This window comes from Hippocampus bargibanti, linkage group LG11 (genome assembly GCF_051943395.1).
Source record: "Hippocampus bargibanti isolate YZ-2025 linkage group LG11, ASM5194339v1, whole genome shotgun sequence".
Classification (NCBI taxonomy): Eukaryota; Metazoa; Chordata; class Actinopteri; order Syngnathiformes; family Syngnathidae; genus Hippocampus; species Hippocampus bargibanti.
The window spans coordinates 1,647,979-1,668,260 of record NC_142744.1 but is presented as its reverse complement, the minus strand read 5'-3'; the positions used below and the strand labels follow the sequence as shown (position 1 = coordinate 1,668,260).

Sequence of the window (20,282 nt, the reverse complement as noted above, 5' to 3'; positions counted from 1 at the left end):
GACGTCGTTTTTACGGGAATGGTCCCATTGACGACTACTACGTCGGTCGTAATTCGAACGGGAAACATGAATGAACGCATTTCGAGAGGTTACTTTGCCCCCCCCCCCCCCCCCGCCTCTTCTTCAAATGAAACTGGGTTGATACGTCATAATCAGATTTCAAATTTAGGATTGACCCGTTTGCAGTAACTTTTCATTTAACCCCATCCCTTTTTTCCATCAAATTCATGCCACCATCTTTTTTTCAGGATACAGGTGTCAAAGTTACAGCCCGCGGGCCGAAATCTGGCCCACCGCATCATTTTATTCCGTCCATGAAAGCAAATCCAACTGGTGAAAATTCATGATTCTTGCTAATTATTATTGTACATATGCTTATCTGTGACTGTAAAGTGTCATTGAGAGCTTTGAAAGGCGCTTAAAACGAAATTTATTATTATTATTATTATTATGAAAGTCCGAACCAAAATGTCAAATTGCCCAATGTAAACCACAAACAGTCATTAAATTTGACTTGAAATGTGAAAATTAGCTCACAGCTATTCACAAATGTATTCATTCATCAATTGAAAATATGATGTAGAGCGCCATTCCCGAATTTTGTTCAGGTTTTGGCTGTTCTTGCGTGTTGATAAAGCGCTGGCTAGACCTTTTGGCAATATTTTCCCTTCCACAAGGGGGACAACATTTCCCTTTTTTCCATGTTAGCGCTTTGTTCCAGCTTCAGCTGTTGTTAAAGCGCTATATAAACCAATAATTATAATGTATTGTATTTTGTACAGCTACCCCCATTTCAAACTCAGATAACTCCAGACCTATATAACTTGGGAATTATTTTTTTTTTTTGATAAAAGAAGAGAATCTAAGGTTTCTTACGCTAGCTGCCTGGCTAGCTACCTAATAGCTATATAGCGATCTATCTAGCTGTCTAATAGCTATATAGCTATCTGGCTGTCTGTCTATTGGCTAGCTAGCTAGCTTTCTATTTGAGTTACTTCCGGATTGAGTGAATGCTGCCGCTGCTCACGCACAGAAAGACATATCCTATGACTGTAAAGCGACCTTGAGAATTTTGAGAGGTGCTTAGAAATGAAATTGATTATTATTATTATTATTATTATAAATCCCGCCATCCCTGCAATCCACAAAGATCAACAAGGCAGGAAAAAGTGACTTAAAACGTCAATCGTCATCAGTTTTTTTGCCTTAAATTTTTTGCCTTTTTTTTTTTACATCATTAAAATGACATATCGACTTTCAAATGTTTTATTATAGTTTATGGTAATTGCGATCTTTTTTTTTCTTCATTTTTTTTCCATGTCATTTTCTTCCAAAGAACAAACACACAAGTTCAAGGGGGGGTGGAAAGAGAAGCAGAAATATTAAGATCGAGAAAGGGCAAAGAGGACGCACACAGGTAACATCCGTTTAATCCATCGATAAATAGATGTCATAGATTGGGCTTGATCCTCCCCCTTCAACCACTGCACACACACGTACACGACATGTTGCTATACAAAGAATAATGCTTGATTAATATCCATCTGATAGATATCAAAAATGAAAAAATAATAACAGCGGAATTCCGACATTGTACATGATAGCGTGCAAGGTCACGTGTGCGCAGGAAACGGATGAGAAAAAAAGTCAATTGATGAGCATTTTAATCAATCAAAACGCCCCTCCCCCCCCCACATCACGTCATTTTGCAGCTAATTCATTTAAATTTGAGCTGCTGTCGAAAAAAAAAAATCTCTCAAAGGGGGGGGGGGGCGGAGTTAAGGCTGATCTTGACATGTAGCATCATGGCGCTAATTACTAAACAGCTAAAGCTACAGTAATGTAAAAAGCCGTTTTCGCCCGATAAATAGTCCCAAAAAAAACAAACGTTTTTTTTACTCCGTTTTTCATTTTTTTTAGTTTTTTAACATAACAAAACGATTCATTCTCACATTAGCCGGTTTGCGCTTTTATTCTCTAACCGGGGACAATTTCAAACCGCTACGCCATTTTTTTTTTTTTAGTGTTCACAAAATATCGATGAGAAGGTTCCTTCAGCCATCATCTGTACTTCTTTGAAGGTGTCGGACGTTTCGCTTCTTATCCAACATGCTTCCTCAGCGAACTAAAGTCTTACTGGTAGTATCGGCCCTATAAATATATATCCCTACTATAGGGCCGATACTACCAGTACTTCTTTGAAGGTGTCGGACGTTTCGCTTCTTATCCAAGAAGCTTCGTCAGCAAACTAAATCTCTTACTGGTAGTATCGGCCCTATAAATATATATCCCTACTATAGGGCCGATACTACCAGTACTTTTTTGAAAGTGTCGGACGTTTCGCTTCCTATCCAAGAAGCTTCGTCAGCAAACTAAAGTCTTACTGGTAGTATCGGCCCTATAAATATATATCCATACTATAGGGCCGATACTACCAGTACTTCTTTGAAGGTGTTGGACGTTTCGCTTCTTATCCAAGATGCTTCTTCAGCAAACTAAAGTCTTACTGGTAGTATCGGCCCTATAAATTTATATCCATACTATAGGGCCGATACTACTAGTACTTCTTTGAAGGTGTCGGACGTTTCGCTTCTTATCCAAGAAGCTTCGTCAGCAAACTAAAGTCTTACTGGTAGTATCGGCCCTATAAATATATATCCCTACTATAGGGCCGATACTACCAGTACTTCTTTGAAGGTGTCGGACGTTTCGCTTCTTATCCAAGAAGCTTTTTCAGCAAACTAAAGTCTTACTGGTAATATCGGCCCTATATATATATATCCCTACTATCGGGCCGATACTAACAGTAAGACTTTAGTTCACTGAAGAAGCATCTTGGATAAGAAGCGAAACGTCCGATACCTTCAAAGAAGTATAGATGACGTCTGAAGAAACCTTTTCATCGATGGACCGCTCCCGTATGACTGAGAGCTTACGCAGATGTTCATGAAATACATGTTTTCACCCGCAAGCTAGCATGAAGACAAAAGGGAGAGACAAAACAAAACAAAACGGTTATATCAGTAGAGGGAAGTGACTTGGTTGGAATGTCTATATCGTTGGTATACGTGCAGGCTTTACGTGTACGAACACGTTTTTTTTTGCTAGCAAAGTGCCGCGCCGTTTTTTTTTCTTTCTTTAAAAACAATGTGGAGATGCGAGTGTATAGGCAACACACGGTTTATTTTTCCATACAGTCAGTCTGCGTCATATGTTTTTTTTTTTTTTTTTAACACAAACGCCTCCCCCTCACCTACATACAGGTATGGACAAATTCACTAGCATCAACACGAATATAGCATCTTATCGTTATCATCCTCTTGGTGTCAATTTTTAAAGAAAATACAGTTAAAACCTATTTCCCTCAAGGAAAAACAGTTTAGAATTGAGTCAAGTTAAGCTAACAAGGTTCTTGAAAGGATTTAGCTAACATGGGTAGAAGTTAGCAAAACAAAACAAAAAAAAACAAAATGGCGGAGAAGAAGGAAAGCAAGGACATAAACAAAAAAGATGGCCGACAAAATGGAGAGAGAGAGACAGGTAAACAAACTGTTACTAAGCTTGCAGTTTTGCAGAAATGAGTGGCAAGTTGGGGGGTTTGACGCGGGGGGGACAAGGGACGGTTGGACAGGGTTGAAGAAGGACGACAAAAGACAAAAAGGACTGTTTTTTTTGGGGGGGGTGTTCAGCAGCAGCCACCTCCGGCCTGTTGGCCTCCCTGGCTACCGGGCAGTGTGGAGTTGGTGGTAGGATGCTGAGGTCCAATCTTAATACCGTTAGCCTGAAGGGGAAAAAAAGGAAAAGGTCACAATAAACAATCGGGGAAAAAAATGTCATTCCAGGTTGTGTCCATAGTATGGACAAAGCGTCTTATCTTATAGGCGCTTAAAATATAATGTATTATTATTATTATTACTACCGCTACGGCCGTCACTACCACTATTATTATTATTACTATTAGTTATCTATTAGCTAGCTAACTAACTTTCTACCAATTTGAGTTATTCAACTATCTAGCTAATTAGCTAGCTAATTAGCTAGCTATCTATTAGTTATCGATTAGCTAGCCAGCTTTCTACCTTTCTACCGGTGACTGTAAAGTGACCTTTAGAGTTTTGAAAGGTGCTTATAAATGCAATGTGTTATTATTATTATTATTATTATTATTATTATTAGTTATCTATTAGCTAGCTAGCTAACTTTCTCCCTATTTGAGTTATTCAACTATCTAGCTAACTATCTATGAGTTATAGATTAGCTAGCTAACTTTCTATCTATTTGAGGTATTCAACTATCTAGCTAACTAGCTAGCTATCTATTAGTTAGCTTATAGCTGGCTAGCTAACATTCTACCTATTAGAGTTATTCAACTATCTAGCTAACTATTTATGAGTTATAGATTAGCTAGCTAACTTTCTATCTATTTGAGGTATTCAACTATCTAGCTAACTAGCTAGCTATCTATTAGTTAGCTTATAGCTGGCTAGCTAACATTCTACCTATTAGAGTTATTCAACTATCTAGCTAACTATTTATGAGTTATAGATTAGCTAGCTAACTTTCTATCTATTTGAGGTATTCAACTATCTAGCTAACTAGCTAGCTATCTATTAGTTAGCTTATAGCTGGCTAGCTAACATTCTACCTATTAGAGTTATTCAACTATCTAGCTAACTATCTATGAGTTATAGATTAGCTAGCTAACTTTCTATCTATTTGAGGTATTCAACTATCTAGCTAACTAGCTAGCTATCTATTAGTTAGCTTTTAGCTGGCTAGCTAACATTCTACCTATTAGAGTTATTCAACTATCTAGCTAACTATTTATGAGTTATAGATAGCTAGCTAGCTAGCTTTCTATCTATTTGAGTTACTTCAATGTTGAGTGAACGCTGGCGCGTGTGGCTGCCGCTGCTCACATCACAGAAAAACGTATCCGGTAACTGTAAAGTGACCTTGAGAGTTTTGAAAGGTGCTTATAAATGCAATGTCTTCTTCTTCTTCTTCTTATTATTATTATTATTATTATTATTATCTGTCGAATCAGAGCGTGATTATATTCACGGCGACGGAGAGTAGTTTTTTTTTTTGTGCTTAGATATTAGCAACAGAAGGAGCAACAGGTGCCCAAAGCTACTTAGCTAGCTACTTACGAGCACTCCATGATACGCCGTGAAAAGAATGGCACGGATAAAAAAGACAACCTTTGAGAGGCGGGACGGCGGGAGGCCGAGAGACGAAGCTCTTTCAAGTGTCTCGCTCTCTCATCTGTTCAATTGAAACCCCCCTCGCCGCGCCTCCCGTAAACGTGTCGAATTTGCCTTGGCGCTCTCTCCTCCTGTATAGACGCTCCCCAACTTACAAACGAGATATGGTCTGTTCGTAAGGTGAATATGTTCGTAAGTTGCTTCTGTGCTATATTTTGTGTGGAATGTATGTTGAAGGCTAATATACATATGTTTAAGGCTTGTATAAGTAACCTATATGGGGTTTTACAGACGCTCCCCAACTTACAAACGAGATGCGTTCCGAACGGTCGTTTGTAAGGTGAATTTATTCGTAAGTTGCTTCTGTGCTATATTTTGTGTGGAATGTATGTTTAAGGTTGATATACATATGTTTAAGGCTTGTATAAGTAACCTGTATTGGTTTGTACAGACGGTCCCCAACTTACGAACGAGATACGTTCCGAACGATCGTTTGTAAGGTGAATTTATTCGTAAGTTGCTTCTGTGCTATATTTTGTGTGGAATGTATGTTTAAGGCTTATATAAGTATGTTTAAGGTTTACATAAGTATGTTTAAGGCTTGTATAAGTAACCTGTATTGGGTTGTACAGACGCTCCCCAACTTACGAACGAGATACGTTCCGAACGGTCATTCGTAATGTGAATTTGTTCGTAAGTTGCTTCCGTGCTATATTTTGTATGGAATGTATGTTTAAGGCTTATATAAGTATGTTTAAGGTTTATGTAAATATGTTTAAGGCTTGTATAAGTAACCTGTATTGGGTCGTACAGACATTCCCCAACTTACGAACGAGATACGATCCGAACGGTCGTTCATAAGGTGAATTTGTTCGTAAGTTGCTTCCGTGCTATATTTTGTGTGGAATGTATGTTTAAGGGTTATGTAAGTATGTTTAAGGCTTGTATAAGTAACCTGTATTGGGTCGTACAGACATTCCCCAACTTACGAACGAGATACGATCCGAACGGTCGTTCATAAGGTGAATTTGTTCGTAAGTTGCTTCCGTGCTATATTTTGTGTGGAATGTATGTTTAAGGGTTATGTAAGTATGTTTAAGGCTTGTATAAGTAACCTGTATTGGGTAATATCAGACAGTCCCCAAATTACGAACGAGATATGTTCCGAACGGTCGTTTGTAAGGTGAATATGTTCATAAGTTGCTTCTGTGCTATATTTTGTACAGAATGTATGTTTAAGGCTTATATAAGTATGTTTACTGTTTATATAAGTATGTTTAAGGATTGTATAAGTAGAACAGACGCTCCCCAACTTATGAACGAGATACGTTCCGAACGGTCATTCGTAAGGTGAATTTGTTCGTAAGTTGCTTCCGTGCTATATTTTGTATGGAATGTATGTTTAAGGCTTATATAAGTATGTTTAAGGTTTATATAAATATGTTTAAGGCTTGTATAAGTAACCTGTATTGGGTTGTACAGAAAAAAATAATCATTTCATAAAATATATGCTCTATAAAGAGATGTACACGTACAACTGGGGAGAATACTACATATGTTACGACAAAAATGTTCGTATGTACCGTTATTTGTAACTCGAATGTTCGTAAGTCAGGGATCGTCTGTATATATTTATCTTCCACCTTTCCGGTGGAACTCATCCGTCCTAACGTTCAGTAGCGGTCGTGCCTCTGGGAAACACTGTAATACGCCTTTAAATCCCGTTTATTGAGTGCGTGTGTGTGTGTGTGTGCTTTCTCATAGCGGCTGCCAACATTTGTGACGGGGCTTTCCTCGCTCGGTGCTTCACCCTCCCTCCCCCTCAGCCAGTCAGCTGATGCGGTTTGGCCGGCCCGTTCGCCCGCCGGCCTGCCCGCCTTCATTCCATCGAGCTGTTCCAAAAAAAAAAAAAAAACACTCTCGGCTGGCTCAATGGCGAATTTAACATTTTTGTGTTTTTAAAGGACAAGCGACGTCTCCGGACAAGTTGTGTCCATAATTTGTAAAATGGCTTCAAATGACTTCTACTGAGCGTATTTGACAAAGATTCCACCGCATATAGCTATATTTGACGTTTTAAGACCCACGCTGAATATTCCGGACGTTTTGTTTTTGAGTTGGTGACGAGTCCTCACCCTACGTCACGGAAGGAACGCCCCTGACCGAAAAAAAGGACACATTGTAGCAGTCCTTCCATCACGTCAATGCATTTTGCTGTACTTTGTTTGGTCTGAAAACTTCGTGTTGCACCAAAAAGAGGCAGAAGAGGGCGACAAAGCTCCGTGTAAGCAATTAATCATCCCGTTTCATTTATAAGCGCATTTGAAAACTCTCAAGGTCACTTTACAGTCACAGGATAAGTTTTTCCGTGGGTGAGCAGCGGCAACCACACGCGCCAGCGTTCGCTCAACCCAGACGTAACTCAAATAGATAGAAAGCTAGCTAACTAGCTAACAACATTAGCCTTAAAATGCCAAATACAATATATTTACAATAGCCAAAAACGGCCATCGTATTTTGTTTATGCGGCATTTTCATGGAAAAAAATGAGAAAATATAAAATAGCACCATATAACGACATCATAGTTCAATATACCAACATTAGCCATTAGCTTTAACATGCTAACAGTAGCCAAAAAAAGTCCATTGTATTTTTTAAGTCACATATTTGTGGGAAAAAGATACATTAAAAAATAGCACCAGATAATGACATCCTGGTTCAATATAACAACATTAGCCATTAGCATTAAAATGCTAACAGTAGCCAAAAACGGCCATCGTATTATTTAAACGCCGCATTTTCATGGAAAAATTAATAAATGAAAAATAGCACCAGATAACGACATCGTGGTTCAATATAACAACATTAGCCATTAGCCTTAAAATGCTAACCGTAGCCAAAAACACCCATCGTATTTTTTTACGACGCATTTTCATGAAAAAAAATAGCACCAGATAACGACATCATGGTTCGATATACCAACATTAGCAATTAGCCTTAAAAAGCTAACAGTAGCCAAAAACGTCCAGTGACCTTGAGAGTTTTGAAAGGCGCTTATAAATGAAATGTAATATTATTATTCTAATAATTTGCTGTTCCTAATTGAGCCTCTAGACGGCAGCACTTAGCACATGCTGCTAACAGCGCTACTGCCCAATGTATTGATTCTACATGTGGACCAGACTGAATTGATGCTATGACGGGAGGCTGAAAATTAACCACGGGCCTCATTAGGCCCCCCGAGCCCTATTTTTAAAACACATCAAATCTAACTCCTTTAAAAACATGAAAAGTCTTGCCAGGGTATTGTTTGCACACAATTTTCCGATTTCTCTTGATGGCACATTCCAACATTCCTGTCTGGACAACCGTTCGCTAACAAAGATAAGCATCTGTTTGACGAGATGACGGGCGAAGCGGCCTGCCTGCTGACTGCCTGCTGACTGCCTAACTACGCCGATGCTTATTTTCTCGACTGCGACCTTGTTGGCCGTGAGGAATTTCAGAGCTGGCAAAGTGCTGACGGAGAGACACACAAAGAGAGAAATCTCAAGAACGAAGAGATGAAAACTAAAAGGGGCGGAGCTAGAGAGTGCTTGGCTAAAGGAACAGCCTATGGTTTGTTGTTAGCATGCGCAAAAAAAATAATAATAAAAAAAAGGTAGTAGTCACCTTGCAGGTGGGGGGGGGGGAAAGGGAGAACGCGGTGGAAGCGAAAACCCCTTTTGGACTAACAGGGATGGATTTCTCACCTCATTGTTGATATCAAAAACACCCTCTTGGATCTTCTCGTAAATCTCCTTGGCTGTGTTGATGAAAGCCTGAAATGGAGACAAGAACAACCAGAGATTGATTAACACATTTCTACACAGCAGTCATTAATAAATAATAATAATAATAATAATAATAATATAAATGAAATGTATTACTATTATTATTATTATTATCTATTAGCTAGCTATCTATTATCTATTTAGCTATCTAGCTAGCTAGCCAGCTATATAACTTATCCTGTGACTGTAAAGTGACCTTGAGAGTTTTGAAAGGCGCTTATAAATGAAATGCATTATTATTATTATGATTATTATAAAATACACCATTTATTGTGGGTGCGCCTTATACTCCGGTGCGCCTTATATACCGGAAAATACGGTCATTATCAAATTTATAGTTAAAAATAATGACTTTTATTGTGGTTTATATGGGAGAATTTTGAATTTTTGGTTGGGATTTTATAATAATAATAATAATAATATAAATGAAATTTATTATTATTATCTATTAGCTATTTAGCTGGCTAGCTAGCTATCTATTATCTATTTAGCTAGCTAGCTATATAGCCAGCTATATAACTTATCCTGTGACTGTAAAGTGACCTTGAGAGTTTTGAAAGGCGCTTATAAATGAAATGCATTATTATTATTATGATTATTATAAAATACACCATTTATTGTAGGTGCGCCTTATACTCCGGTGCGCCTTATATACCGGAAAATACGGTCATTTTAAAATTTATAGTTAAAAATAATGAGTTTTATTGTGGTTTATATGGGAGAATTTTGAATTTTTGGTTGGGATTTTATAATAATAATAATAATAATAATAATAATATAAATGAAATTTATTATTATTATCTATTAGCTATTTAGCTAGCTAGCTATCTATTATCTATTTAGCTAGCTAGCTATATAGCCAGCTATCTAACTTATCCTGTGACTGTAAAGTGACCTTGAGAGTTTTGAAAGGCGCTTATAAATGAAATGCATTATTATTATTATTATAAGAAAATAGTCCATTCATTGGGGGTGCGCCTTATACTCCAGTGCACCTTATACACCGGAAAATACGGTCATTATCAAATTTAAAGTTAAAATTAATGACTTTTATTGTGGTTTATATGGGAGAATTTTGAAATTTTGGTTGGGATTTTATAATAATAATAATAATACAATTATTATTATTATTAAATTTATGCAACAAAAAATTCAGGAGTCATTTGGGAGCAGAAAGCTCTATTTAGTGAGCCGATTCCAAAATAACCGGCTCTCAACTAATTAGTTTTAAAAATTAAAATTTATTTAATTTTACACAATTTTTGGTCGTAAATGTCCTTAAGTTTTGAAATGCGATTCTAAATATTTTCATTATTATTATTATTATTATTACTATAAAATGTATGCAACAAAAAAAATTCAGGAGCTATTTGGGAGCTGAAAGAGCCATCTCTTTTTAGTGAGCCTATCCAAAAGAACCGTTAGTTTTAGTAAATTAAGTAAAATAGTAAATTAGTTTTGTATATATTTTGACATTATTTTTGGTAGTAAAAATTCTAAATAAAATTTATTATTATTATTATTATTATTATTATTATTACAACAACAAAAAAATCAGAAGCCATTTGGAAGCAGAAAGAGCCAGCTCTTTTTAAGTGAGCCGATGCAAAAGGTCATTAGTTTTACATATAATTTGACATTATTTCAGGTAGTAAATGTCTTTAAATTTTGAAACGCGATTCTAAATAACATTATTATCATCATCAACACTATCATTATCATGACTATCATTACTATCAGTATTATTATTATTACAACCAAAAATTCAGGAGCCATTTGGGAGCAGAAAGAGCCAGCTCTTTTTAAGTGAGCCGATCCAAAAGAACCGGCTCGCAGGTCATTTGTTTTACATGTAATTTGCCATTCTTTTTGGTAGTAAATCTGCCACCATTTTCATAGCGATCCGCCTTCAAGATGGAGATGGACGCAGAGAGAGGATTCAGGGAGGACGTCGTGGGACGTAAGAGGACTCGACCATGTCAAAAGGAGCTGAAGTGGAGGATCATCAGGAAGAAGGTGGGGGATGGGCGGTTAAAAAAATAAAAAAAAAAAAAAATGAGGAGAGGAGGATGCTCACAGAAACGTCTCCTTCCATCAACCTAGTGTCCACCCACAGAGTCTGATGGCGAACCCTTGACAGCCATTGGCTGCTCGCTGTTGGGTGGAGGAGGCGGGGTTGATGCTTATGAATATGTATGAGCCAACCAGACCTTTGGTAAGGGAAGGACATGTGGGGGGTTATTGCTGGATGACACGGGGAAGTGCGGGGGAGGGGGCGAAATAGGAAATGATGGACGTCGGAGGAGGATGAGGAAGGATGGAGCTGGCGCAGATGAAGGGAGTCGAGAAGAGGGCCGCGATCAGGAAGATTCGGAGGAGCCATGGGAATTCCGACTCGGTTTACAGAGCCGATTCTTTTGGCTCGGCTCACTCAAAAGAGCAGGTTCCTAAATGGTTGTTGTTTGTTTTTGCATACATTTAAGAATAATAATCATTTTTATTTCGAAGCGCATTTACAAATTTTCAAGGACATTTACTACCAAAAATAATATAAAATCATATGTAAAACTAATTACCCAAGAGTCATTTTTTGGGATCGGCTCACTAAAAAGAGATGGCTCTTTCAGCCCAATTTTTTTGGTTGCATATTTTTTTTATAATAAGAATAATAATACATTTTATTTAGAAGCGCATTTCAAATTTTACGACCAAAAATATTGTAAAATTATATGGAAAACTAATTACCTGAGAGCCGGTTCTTCTGGACCGGCTCATTAAAAAGAGCTAACTCTTTCGGCTCTCAAATGGCTCCTCAGTTTTTTTGTTGCATCAATTGAATCATAAGAATAAGAATAATACATCTTATTTAGAAGCGCATTTCAATATTTAAGGACATTTACTACCAAAAATAATATTACATTATATGTAAAACTAATTACTAGAGAGTCGTTTTTTTGGGATTGGTTCACTAAAAAGAGATGGCTCTTTCAGCTACATTTTTTTGTTGCATACATTTTATAATAATAATAAATGTTATTTAGAAGCGCATTTCAAAATTTCAGTACATTTGCTACCAAAAAATATTGTCAAATTATATGTAAAACTAATTACCTGAGAGCCGGTTCTTTTGGATCGGCTCACTGAAAGGAGCTGGCTCTTTTGGCTCTCAAATGGCTCCTCAATATTTTTGTTGCATACATTTCATAACAATAACAATAATAATAATAATAATAATAATAATAATAATAATAACAATGACATTTTATAAGACATTTACGACCAAAAATAATGTAAAATTATATGTAAAACTATTATTACCTAAGAACCGGTTCTTTTGGTTTGGATCACTCAAAAGACCTGGCTCTTTTGGCTCCCAAATGGCACCTCAATTTTTTTTGCATTAATTTAATAATAATAGTAATACATTTTATTTATAAGTAGATTTCAAAATTTTCAAGGACATTTTCTACAAAAAGAATGTAAAATAAGATGCAAAACTAATTACTAATGTAAAAAAACTGTGCCGCTCGCCCATGCGTGTGCGTAAAAGCCTCCCCTCCGTCTTCTACCGCAGATTTTGACCAACCACGTGCGACTTTAACCGAACGGGGGGGAACAAAATCAGCTCCTATTAGCAGCTCCCCATTAGGAGCCGGCTCCGGTTGTTCACTTCAAAGAGCCGGTTCGTTGGCGAACGACACCTCGCTAATTCAGAGGACACTAATGAGACAAATTAATCAAACCGCACACACACGCAAGCTCGCGCACACCCTTCTTTCCCTGTTAACCCCTGAGAGCCCTACTCGACGGTGTGTGAGAGAGAGAGACAGAAAGAGAGAGAGAGAGAGAGAGAGAGACAGCGAATCGGATTAAAGAAAGAAAAAAAAAAACCAATCAATGTAAACACACAAGCCCGAGGCTGGCGTGCTGCGCAGTGTAGAATGGGATTATTTATGCGATTGGATAAGTGAGAAAATGGCCCCCAGAAGACAACGCGGCGCATTCACGACGCGTCGCACCGGAGGCGTGTCTCAAGAGGACAGCCGGCCAATCATCTTGACGGACAGCGTCAAGTTAAAGGACAACCGACACCATTATTTTAGTTTCCTAACTGACATCAGAAAAACGTTTGATAGCATCGAAAATAGCCAAAACACGCAGGCTGATATTTTTTGTCAAATGCAAAACACCAATAAAAATGAGTTACAAGTGTCCCAAAACGACTTCAAAATGACCTCGGAGATGGCGAGTTTCAGATGGTCCCGCCCCCTTGTTGGTGACGTCACGCCAGGACGTCCTGCCTTGCTCTAGAATCAAAACAATGGCTTCAAATTCGGAGAAGATGCTTTCTTGTTACTCATCCAGTTATGAAGATGATTCAAATAGTTCCGAAGAGGAAAGCATACATGTTTGCAATCCATTAAAGAAGTCCTTCCGTGTCATTTTGAGCCATCTGGACTGAACTGAAGCGTCCCAGAAAATGCACAAGATGGCGCCCAAGCTCCGTTGGAAATGGGCCTATTTGTCTGCTGGGAATTTGTGTCAACTACTATCAAATAGTAGTCTTGGTGCAACACACAACGATTCACCATTGCGTTATTTATGTAGTTTTCCTTCGAATTTCGCCATCAACACGGTGTTTTCAGATGAAAAAAAAGTACCCAAAATGCATTGTGTGTCACTTTCTCGGTCAGGGGTGTTCCCTCCGTGATGTCACTTAGGGCATCGTCATCAACTCGAAAACAAGACTTCCTGAATCTTCAGCGCGAGTCAAATATAGCTAGAGGTAACATCCGACTTACGACCGAGTTTTGTTCCGATCAAACGGTCGCAAGTCAAAATGGTCGTAAGTTGAAATCCATTCAAAATGTTGAATAGAGACTCGGAGGCTAAATGACTCGCAAACTCCCCCTCTTAAAATGTTAAAAATAGGGTCTTGGAAGTCGTGGTCGTAAATTGAGCCAGTCGTAAGTCGAATGTTACCAGTATGAGCGGTGGAATCTTTGTAAAATGCGCTCAGTAGAAGTCATTTGAAGTGATTTTTTACAAATTATGGACGCAATTTGTCCAGGAGCGTCGGTTGTCTTTTAAAGTGTCTTAAAGAGTCTTAAAACGTAAAATATAAGCTACAGGTAACATCCAACTTGCGACCGATTTCCATTCCGACCGAACGGTCGTAAGTCAAAATCCATTCAAAATGTTGAATAGAGACTCGGAGGCTAAATGACTCGCAAACTCCCCCTCTAGAAATGTTAAAAATAGGGTCGTGGAGGTCGTGGTCGTAAGTTGAGCCGGTCGTAAGTCGGATGTTGCCTGTATATGCGGTCGGAATCTTAGTAAAATGCGCTCAGTAGAAGTCATTTGAAGTGATTTTTTTTACAAATTATGGACGCAACTTGTCCGGAGGTGTCGGTTGTCCTTTAAAACAAATCATTTGCATTAAAAATGTATGCGCCGTTACCTCTTCGACATTGGAGGCGGTCTTGGCTGAGGTCTCCATAAATATGAGACCGTGTTCTCTGGCAAACGCTTCCCCTTCCTCTTTCTTGACTTCCCTCCGTGACTCCAGATCACTGGAAGACGCAAAGGCGCCGTGGCGTCATCGGACATTTTGAAAACAGGAAGCAAACGCTCGGTCAACTGTTGCGACTGGGATGATGACAGACCGCCATTTTGCAAAAGGTCAAGGTCAAGGTTACTTCATATCACGCGTTGGGGCAATACGTGATGTGAAAGGATGACCTTCGATTTGGAAAATAATCATAAATAATATCGTCCAAACGTGCGTCCAAAACAAACCTCTTGTTGCCAATGAGCATAATGACCATGTTGGAGTTGGAATGTTGCCGCGCGTCCTCTAACCAGGTCGTCAAGTGGTTGAAGGTGTCCCTCCTGAAATTAACAAAAAAAAGTATTCAAACCTCCTCTAGTTTCTAATAACTACCACAAATAAAACATCGTGGAATATTTTTTTTAAAAAAGGGGCAAAAATGAGTTGGATGGCATTTCATGTTGCGGCTTGGAATTGAAGCGGATTTACAGTACGTTGGACAGGAGATGCAAGACAATTTATTGTTGTCAATGGATGCTAAAGCTACGTGTTTGTTTTCATTTCATTTAGCTTGTAGCAGACGTGCACATTTCCACTACGACGTCGCTGATCCACTAGTGAAAAGGACGCTTTGAAGGTGTACTTCCTAAAATTAAAAAAAAAAGTGGATTTTTTTTTTTAAACCAGTGGAAGTTCAAAAAAACTTCCTCTGGTTTCAAATAACTGCCATAAAAAAACCATTGTTGAATACATTCTTTGAAAAGGGGCAAAAGGGAGTTGGACGGCATTTCATGTCGCGGCTTGGAATTGAAGCGGATTTACATGGGACAGGAGATCTGAGACGATTTGTTTGCGTCAATGGATGCTACAGCAACATTCAACATTCAATATTTCAACATTTAGCTTGTCGCAGACGTGCATATTTCTACTACGATGTCCCTGATCCACTGGTGAAAAGGACGCTTTGAAGGCGTCCCTCCTAAAATTAAAAAAAAAAGTGGAACGTGACATTTGAAAAAACTTCCTCTGGTTTCAAATAACTGCCATAAAAAAAACTATTGTTGAATACATTCTTTGAAAAGGGGCAAAAGGGAGTTGGACGGCATTTCACGTCGCGGCTTGGAATTGAAGCGGATTTACATGGGACAGGAGATCTGAGACAATTTGTTTGCGTCAATGGATGCTACAGCAACATTCAACATTCAATATTTCAACATTTCCACTACGAAGTCGCACGTGTATTATTATTATTATTATTATTACATTAATTTATGAAAGAAAAAAAACCCACTGAGGAGCCATTTGGGAGCCGAAAGAGCCAGCTCTTTTTAGTGAGCCGTTTGACATATAATGTTACATGATTTTTGGTAGTAAATGGCCTTTTTGAAATTCACTTCTAAATAAATAGCATCATGATCAATATTCATATTATTATGACATTTTTTTCCTCCAAATTCAAAAATACCGTTTACAAAATCCAAGTCTGTGATTGGCTCTTACCTTGTGATGTCATAAACGAGCAGAGCTCCTGCCGCTCCTCTGTAGTAAGACCTGGTGATGGACCGGAATGACTCTTGACCGGCCTAAAGACGCCAACATGCACAGTTTTAGGACTTTTTTTTTAATTAACTAGAAACAAAATGTATATCTAGTTATCCAGCTATCTAGCTAGCTATCTCTCTAGCTACCTAGCTAGCTAGATATTTGCTATCTGCTATCTATTTGCTATCTGCTATCTATTTGCTATCTATTTGCTATCTAGCTGACTAGCTATTTATCTATGAGCTATATATTAGCTAGCTAACTAGCTTTCTATCTATTTGAGTTACTTCCGGGTGGAGTGAACGCTGGTGCGTGTGGCCGTCGCTGCTCACCCACAGAAAAACGTATCCTGCGACTGTGACCTTGAGACTTGAAAGGTGCTTATAAATGAAATGTATTTATTATTATTATTCAATCACGATTAAAAATAAAAAGCAGACATTGGTTATAACGGGAAATGTTTTTTTTAACCAATTTGGTTTTCCTGGAACGGATTATGGTCGAAAACCCAGGTTTGACTGTAGTTGGTGTGATTGACAGCTGGATGAACTAGAAAAAAAATGTTTATCTAGTTATCCAGCTATATAGCTAGCTATCTAGCTAGCTCGATATTTGCTATCTGCTATCTATTTGCTATCTGCTATCTATTTGCTAGCTATGTGCTATCTAGCTATTCATCTATTAGCTATCTATTAGCTGTCTACTAGCTAACTAACTAGCTTTCTATCTATTTGAGTTACTTACTTATTTGAGTTACTTACTTATTATTATTCAATCGCGATTAAAAATAAAAAGCAGACATTGATTATAATGGGAAATCTTTCATATTCAGGTTTTCCAACAGGTTTCTGGAACGGATTATGGTCGAAAACCCAGGTTTGACTGTAGTTGGAGTGATTGACAGCTGGCATTAAATGCCGACTTCACGGTGGTCTCCCAGATCCGAAAAGTAGACGTTGTCTCCTTGGAATGACAAAGAACACGTAGAACGTAGTGCAGGTCTCGTGTTTCAACTTGTCTTTGGGATTCGACCGACGTGACGGCTCGTCGTCTTCCTGCTCAAAACCGCCACTTTTTCTTCTTCCGGCCCCTGCGATATTTCTCATGGAGTTTTAGCGCCACCTGCTGGTCAAGTTGTGCATAACGCATTTTTCACGACTTGGCAGACAGGCTCCTTGGCGCCACAACTTCTCCAATTTAACTCATTCACTGCCAGACTGCGTGCAAAAAATGTGTACACTCCAGTGCCAGGGTTTGTGTCATTTTCACTCGAGAACCCAAAGAATATGGAGTTTTATCATAATAATAATAATAATAATAATAATAATAATAATAATAATAATAATAATAATAATAATAATAATAATAATACATTTCATTTATAAGCGCCTTTCAAAACTCTCAAGGACACTTTACAGTCACAGGATAATAATAATAATAATAATAATAATAATAATAATAATAATAATAATAATGAGGAATAAGCGGCACGGAAAATGAGATGAGATAATACAAATAATAATAATACAAATAATAATAATAATAATAATAATAATAATAATAATAATAATAAATGTCATTTATAAGCGCCTTTCAAAACTCTCAAGGTCACTTTACAGTCACAGGATAATAATAATAATAATAATAATAATAATAATAATAATCATCATCATCATAAATTTCATTTATAAGCACCTTTCAAAACTCTCAAGGTCACTTTACAGTCACAGGATAATAATAATAATAATAATAATAATAATAATAATAATAATAATAATAATAATAATAATAATAATTTTCATTTATAAGCACCTTTCAAAAGTCTCACGGTCACTTTACAGTCACAGTATAATAATATTAATAATAATAATAACAATACATTTCATTTATAAGCGCCTTTCAAAACTCTCAAGGAAAATTTACAGTCACGTAATTTTTTTGGTGAGGGTGAGCAGCGGCAGCCACACACGCCAGCGTTCCCAGAATAATAACCACAAATATTTGGCTTCTCATGCATAAAAAAATATCGCGATCAACGAACGCGAATCCACGTTTTGAACGTCAAATCAAAAGGCCGTACTGTACTTTACCGTGTCCCAGATCTGCAGTTTGATCTGTTTGCCATCTATAGTGATCATCCTCGCTCCAAATTCCACTCCTGTGTTGAAGAAGAGACAAAAAATGGCCGTCAGATCAGTGGTGAAAGGGGGCGGAGTATAAAACTTTATTGACATATAAATTGATGTTGAAAAACGGAGAGCGCCTTACCAATGGTGAGGTCGTGAACAGGCTGAAACCTCTTGTCGGTAAACTGTAGTAATAGACATGACTTTCCGACGCCTGGAAATAATGCGTGAAAAGGGAGAATCACAATTAGGAAAGACGATGCTGTGAAATCTTTAATTTTCAAATATTTGGAGAAAAAAAGTGGTGTAAAAAGGGGGTTATTGGGATTACTGGGATTTTGTGTCCACTTCTATATGGTGTTACCGCAACTGGTAGTCTTGGTGCGACACACAACGATTCACCAAGGTGTTATTTATCTGTTTTCCTTCTAATTTCGACATCAACACGATGTTTTCATACCAAACAAAGTACCCAAAATAGATTGTGTATCGCTTTCTCGGGCAGCTGCGTTCCTGACGTGACGTCACTTCCGGCACCGCCATCAACTCGAAAACAAGACATCCTGAATATTCAGCGCGAGTCTTGAAACGTGAAATATAGCTATATGCGGTGGAATCTTTATAAAATACGCTCAGTACAAGTCATTTGAAGTGATTTTTACAAATTATGGACACACCTTGTCCCGTTCGGTCGCCATCAACGTAACTCGGAATCACGAGCGATCTACGCCATTTCAGGGAACGTGACTGCTTCGGCAACGTTTTTTTTTTTTCCAACCGGCCTGTCGTTTATGAAACCGCGGCAAAGATGTTAACACTCGATTCCTAATGTCACTCGTGCGTAATTCGGTTCTACTCCCAACGCTGGCGAGACAATTCACCGAGCTAGCTGACTCTGGAACGAACACCCCCCCCCTCCTCCCCACCCCAATTGAACCAGAGGCCCGCATTATGGAGGCGAATGTAAACAGCTACCGCTACATTCGATTAATCGACATAGTTTGACATGACGTGTACGTGCGGCAAACATTGTTTTTTTATTTCCTCTAAAACAATCTCGTGCAGCGGCAGCGGTAACAGCATTGAAGGCGAACTGTCATCCCACCTCTGCGTCTCGGCTTTTTTTTTTACCACGTCATTGGATATCCAACACTGCGGAAATGGAACGCTAGCAACATGCTAACCGCTAGCTGCATGCTAACAACGCCTTCGCTTGCTGCAGCCTACCTGTGTCCCCGATGATGATGTATTTGAAGAGATAAGCGTATGCCATGGCGGTCGATTTGAACGCTTAGTTGTCGGGACAATCACAACTTATTTAACTGCGTTCCAAAGCTGGTTGTCGGCGTGTTAGCCTGTTTTTCTCTGTGGCTGCGCCGAAGAAGGAACAATAAACAGCCAGAGCCTCCGCCTGACGTCACTAGCCCCGCCCTCGCCACGCTACACAACGTGTACTTCACACGTCCTCGGAAACTAAAACACTTTTATGGTTACCAACTGTAAAATCGTGAACGACAGTTGACTAGAACATTCGACGCGATCATAATTATGTTTAAAAGGGGATCTAACAATAAAACATAACTATTAAAAAATTACATTTTGATTCAGATGAGGCGTAGTGACTAATCTTTGCCTGTAGGGAGGAGCAAAGTGTCATATTAGATGGGGGAAATTAGTACGCTCTAGTAAAGCCAAAGTACAGTGATACCTTGGCTTACGAATTTAATTGGTTCCCAGAAAGTGCGTGTAAGGCGAAAATGTCGTCTGCCAAACATTTATGTCCCATAAGAAACCGTTAAAAATGAGAATAAACATTTCCCAGGTCCCCGTAAAACATAATTTTCTACTAAATAAGCCTTAAAAACGACACAAAATATAATAATAATAATAATAATAATACATTTCATTTATAAGCGCTTTTCAAAACTCTCAAGGACACTTTACAGTCACAGGATATTTTTTCTGCGGGTGAGCCGATCGTATTGTTTGATTCTCTGAGTTCATCGAAATTTCTTTCCGAAT

The 20,282-nt window shown here is 38.2% G+C and overlaps 1 protein-coding gene across 1 annotated transcript; it reads right to left on the bottom strand.

Annotated features, from left to right (window-relative positions):
• Positions 1–1,252: 1,252 nt before the first annotated feature.
• rab2a (RAB2A, member RAS oncogene family) lies at positions 1,253–19,679 on the bottom strand. Its single transcript, XM_089007997.1, has 8 exons — positions 19,488–19,679; positions 18,403–18,474; positions 18,225–18,292; positions 16,093–16,175; positions 14,841–14,933; positions 14,503–14,614; positions 8,961–9,029; positions 1,253–3,781 (listed from the first exon to the last, which is right to left on the bottom strand). The coding sequence occupies exons 1-8, from the start codon at positions 19,531–19,533 to the stop codon at positions 3,686–3,688; spliced, it is 639 nt and encodes a 212-aa protein (XP_088864123.1). The 5' UTR covers positions 19,534–19,679; the 3' UTR covers positions 1,253–3,685.
• Between the last annotated feature and the right edge of the window lie 603 nt (positions 19,680–20,282).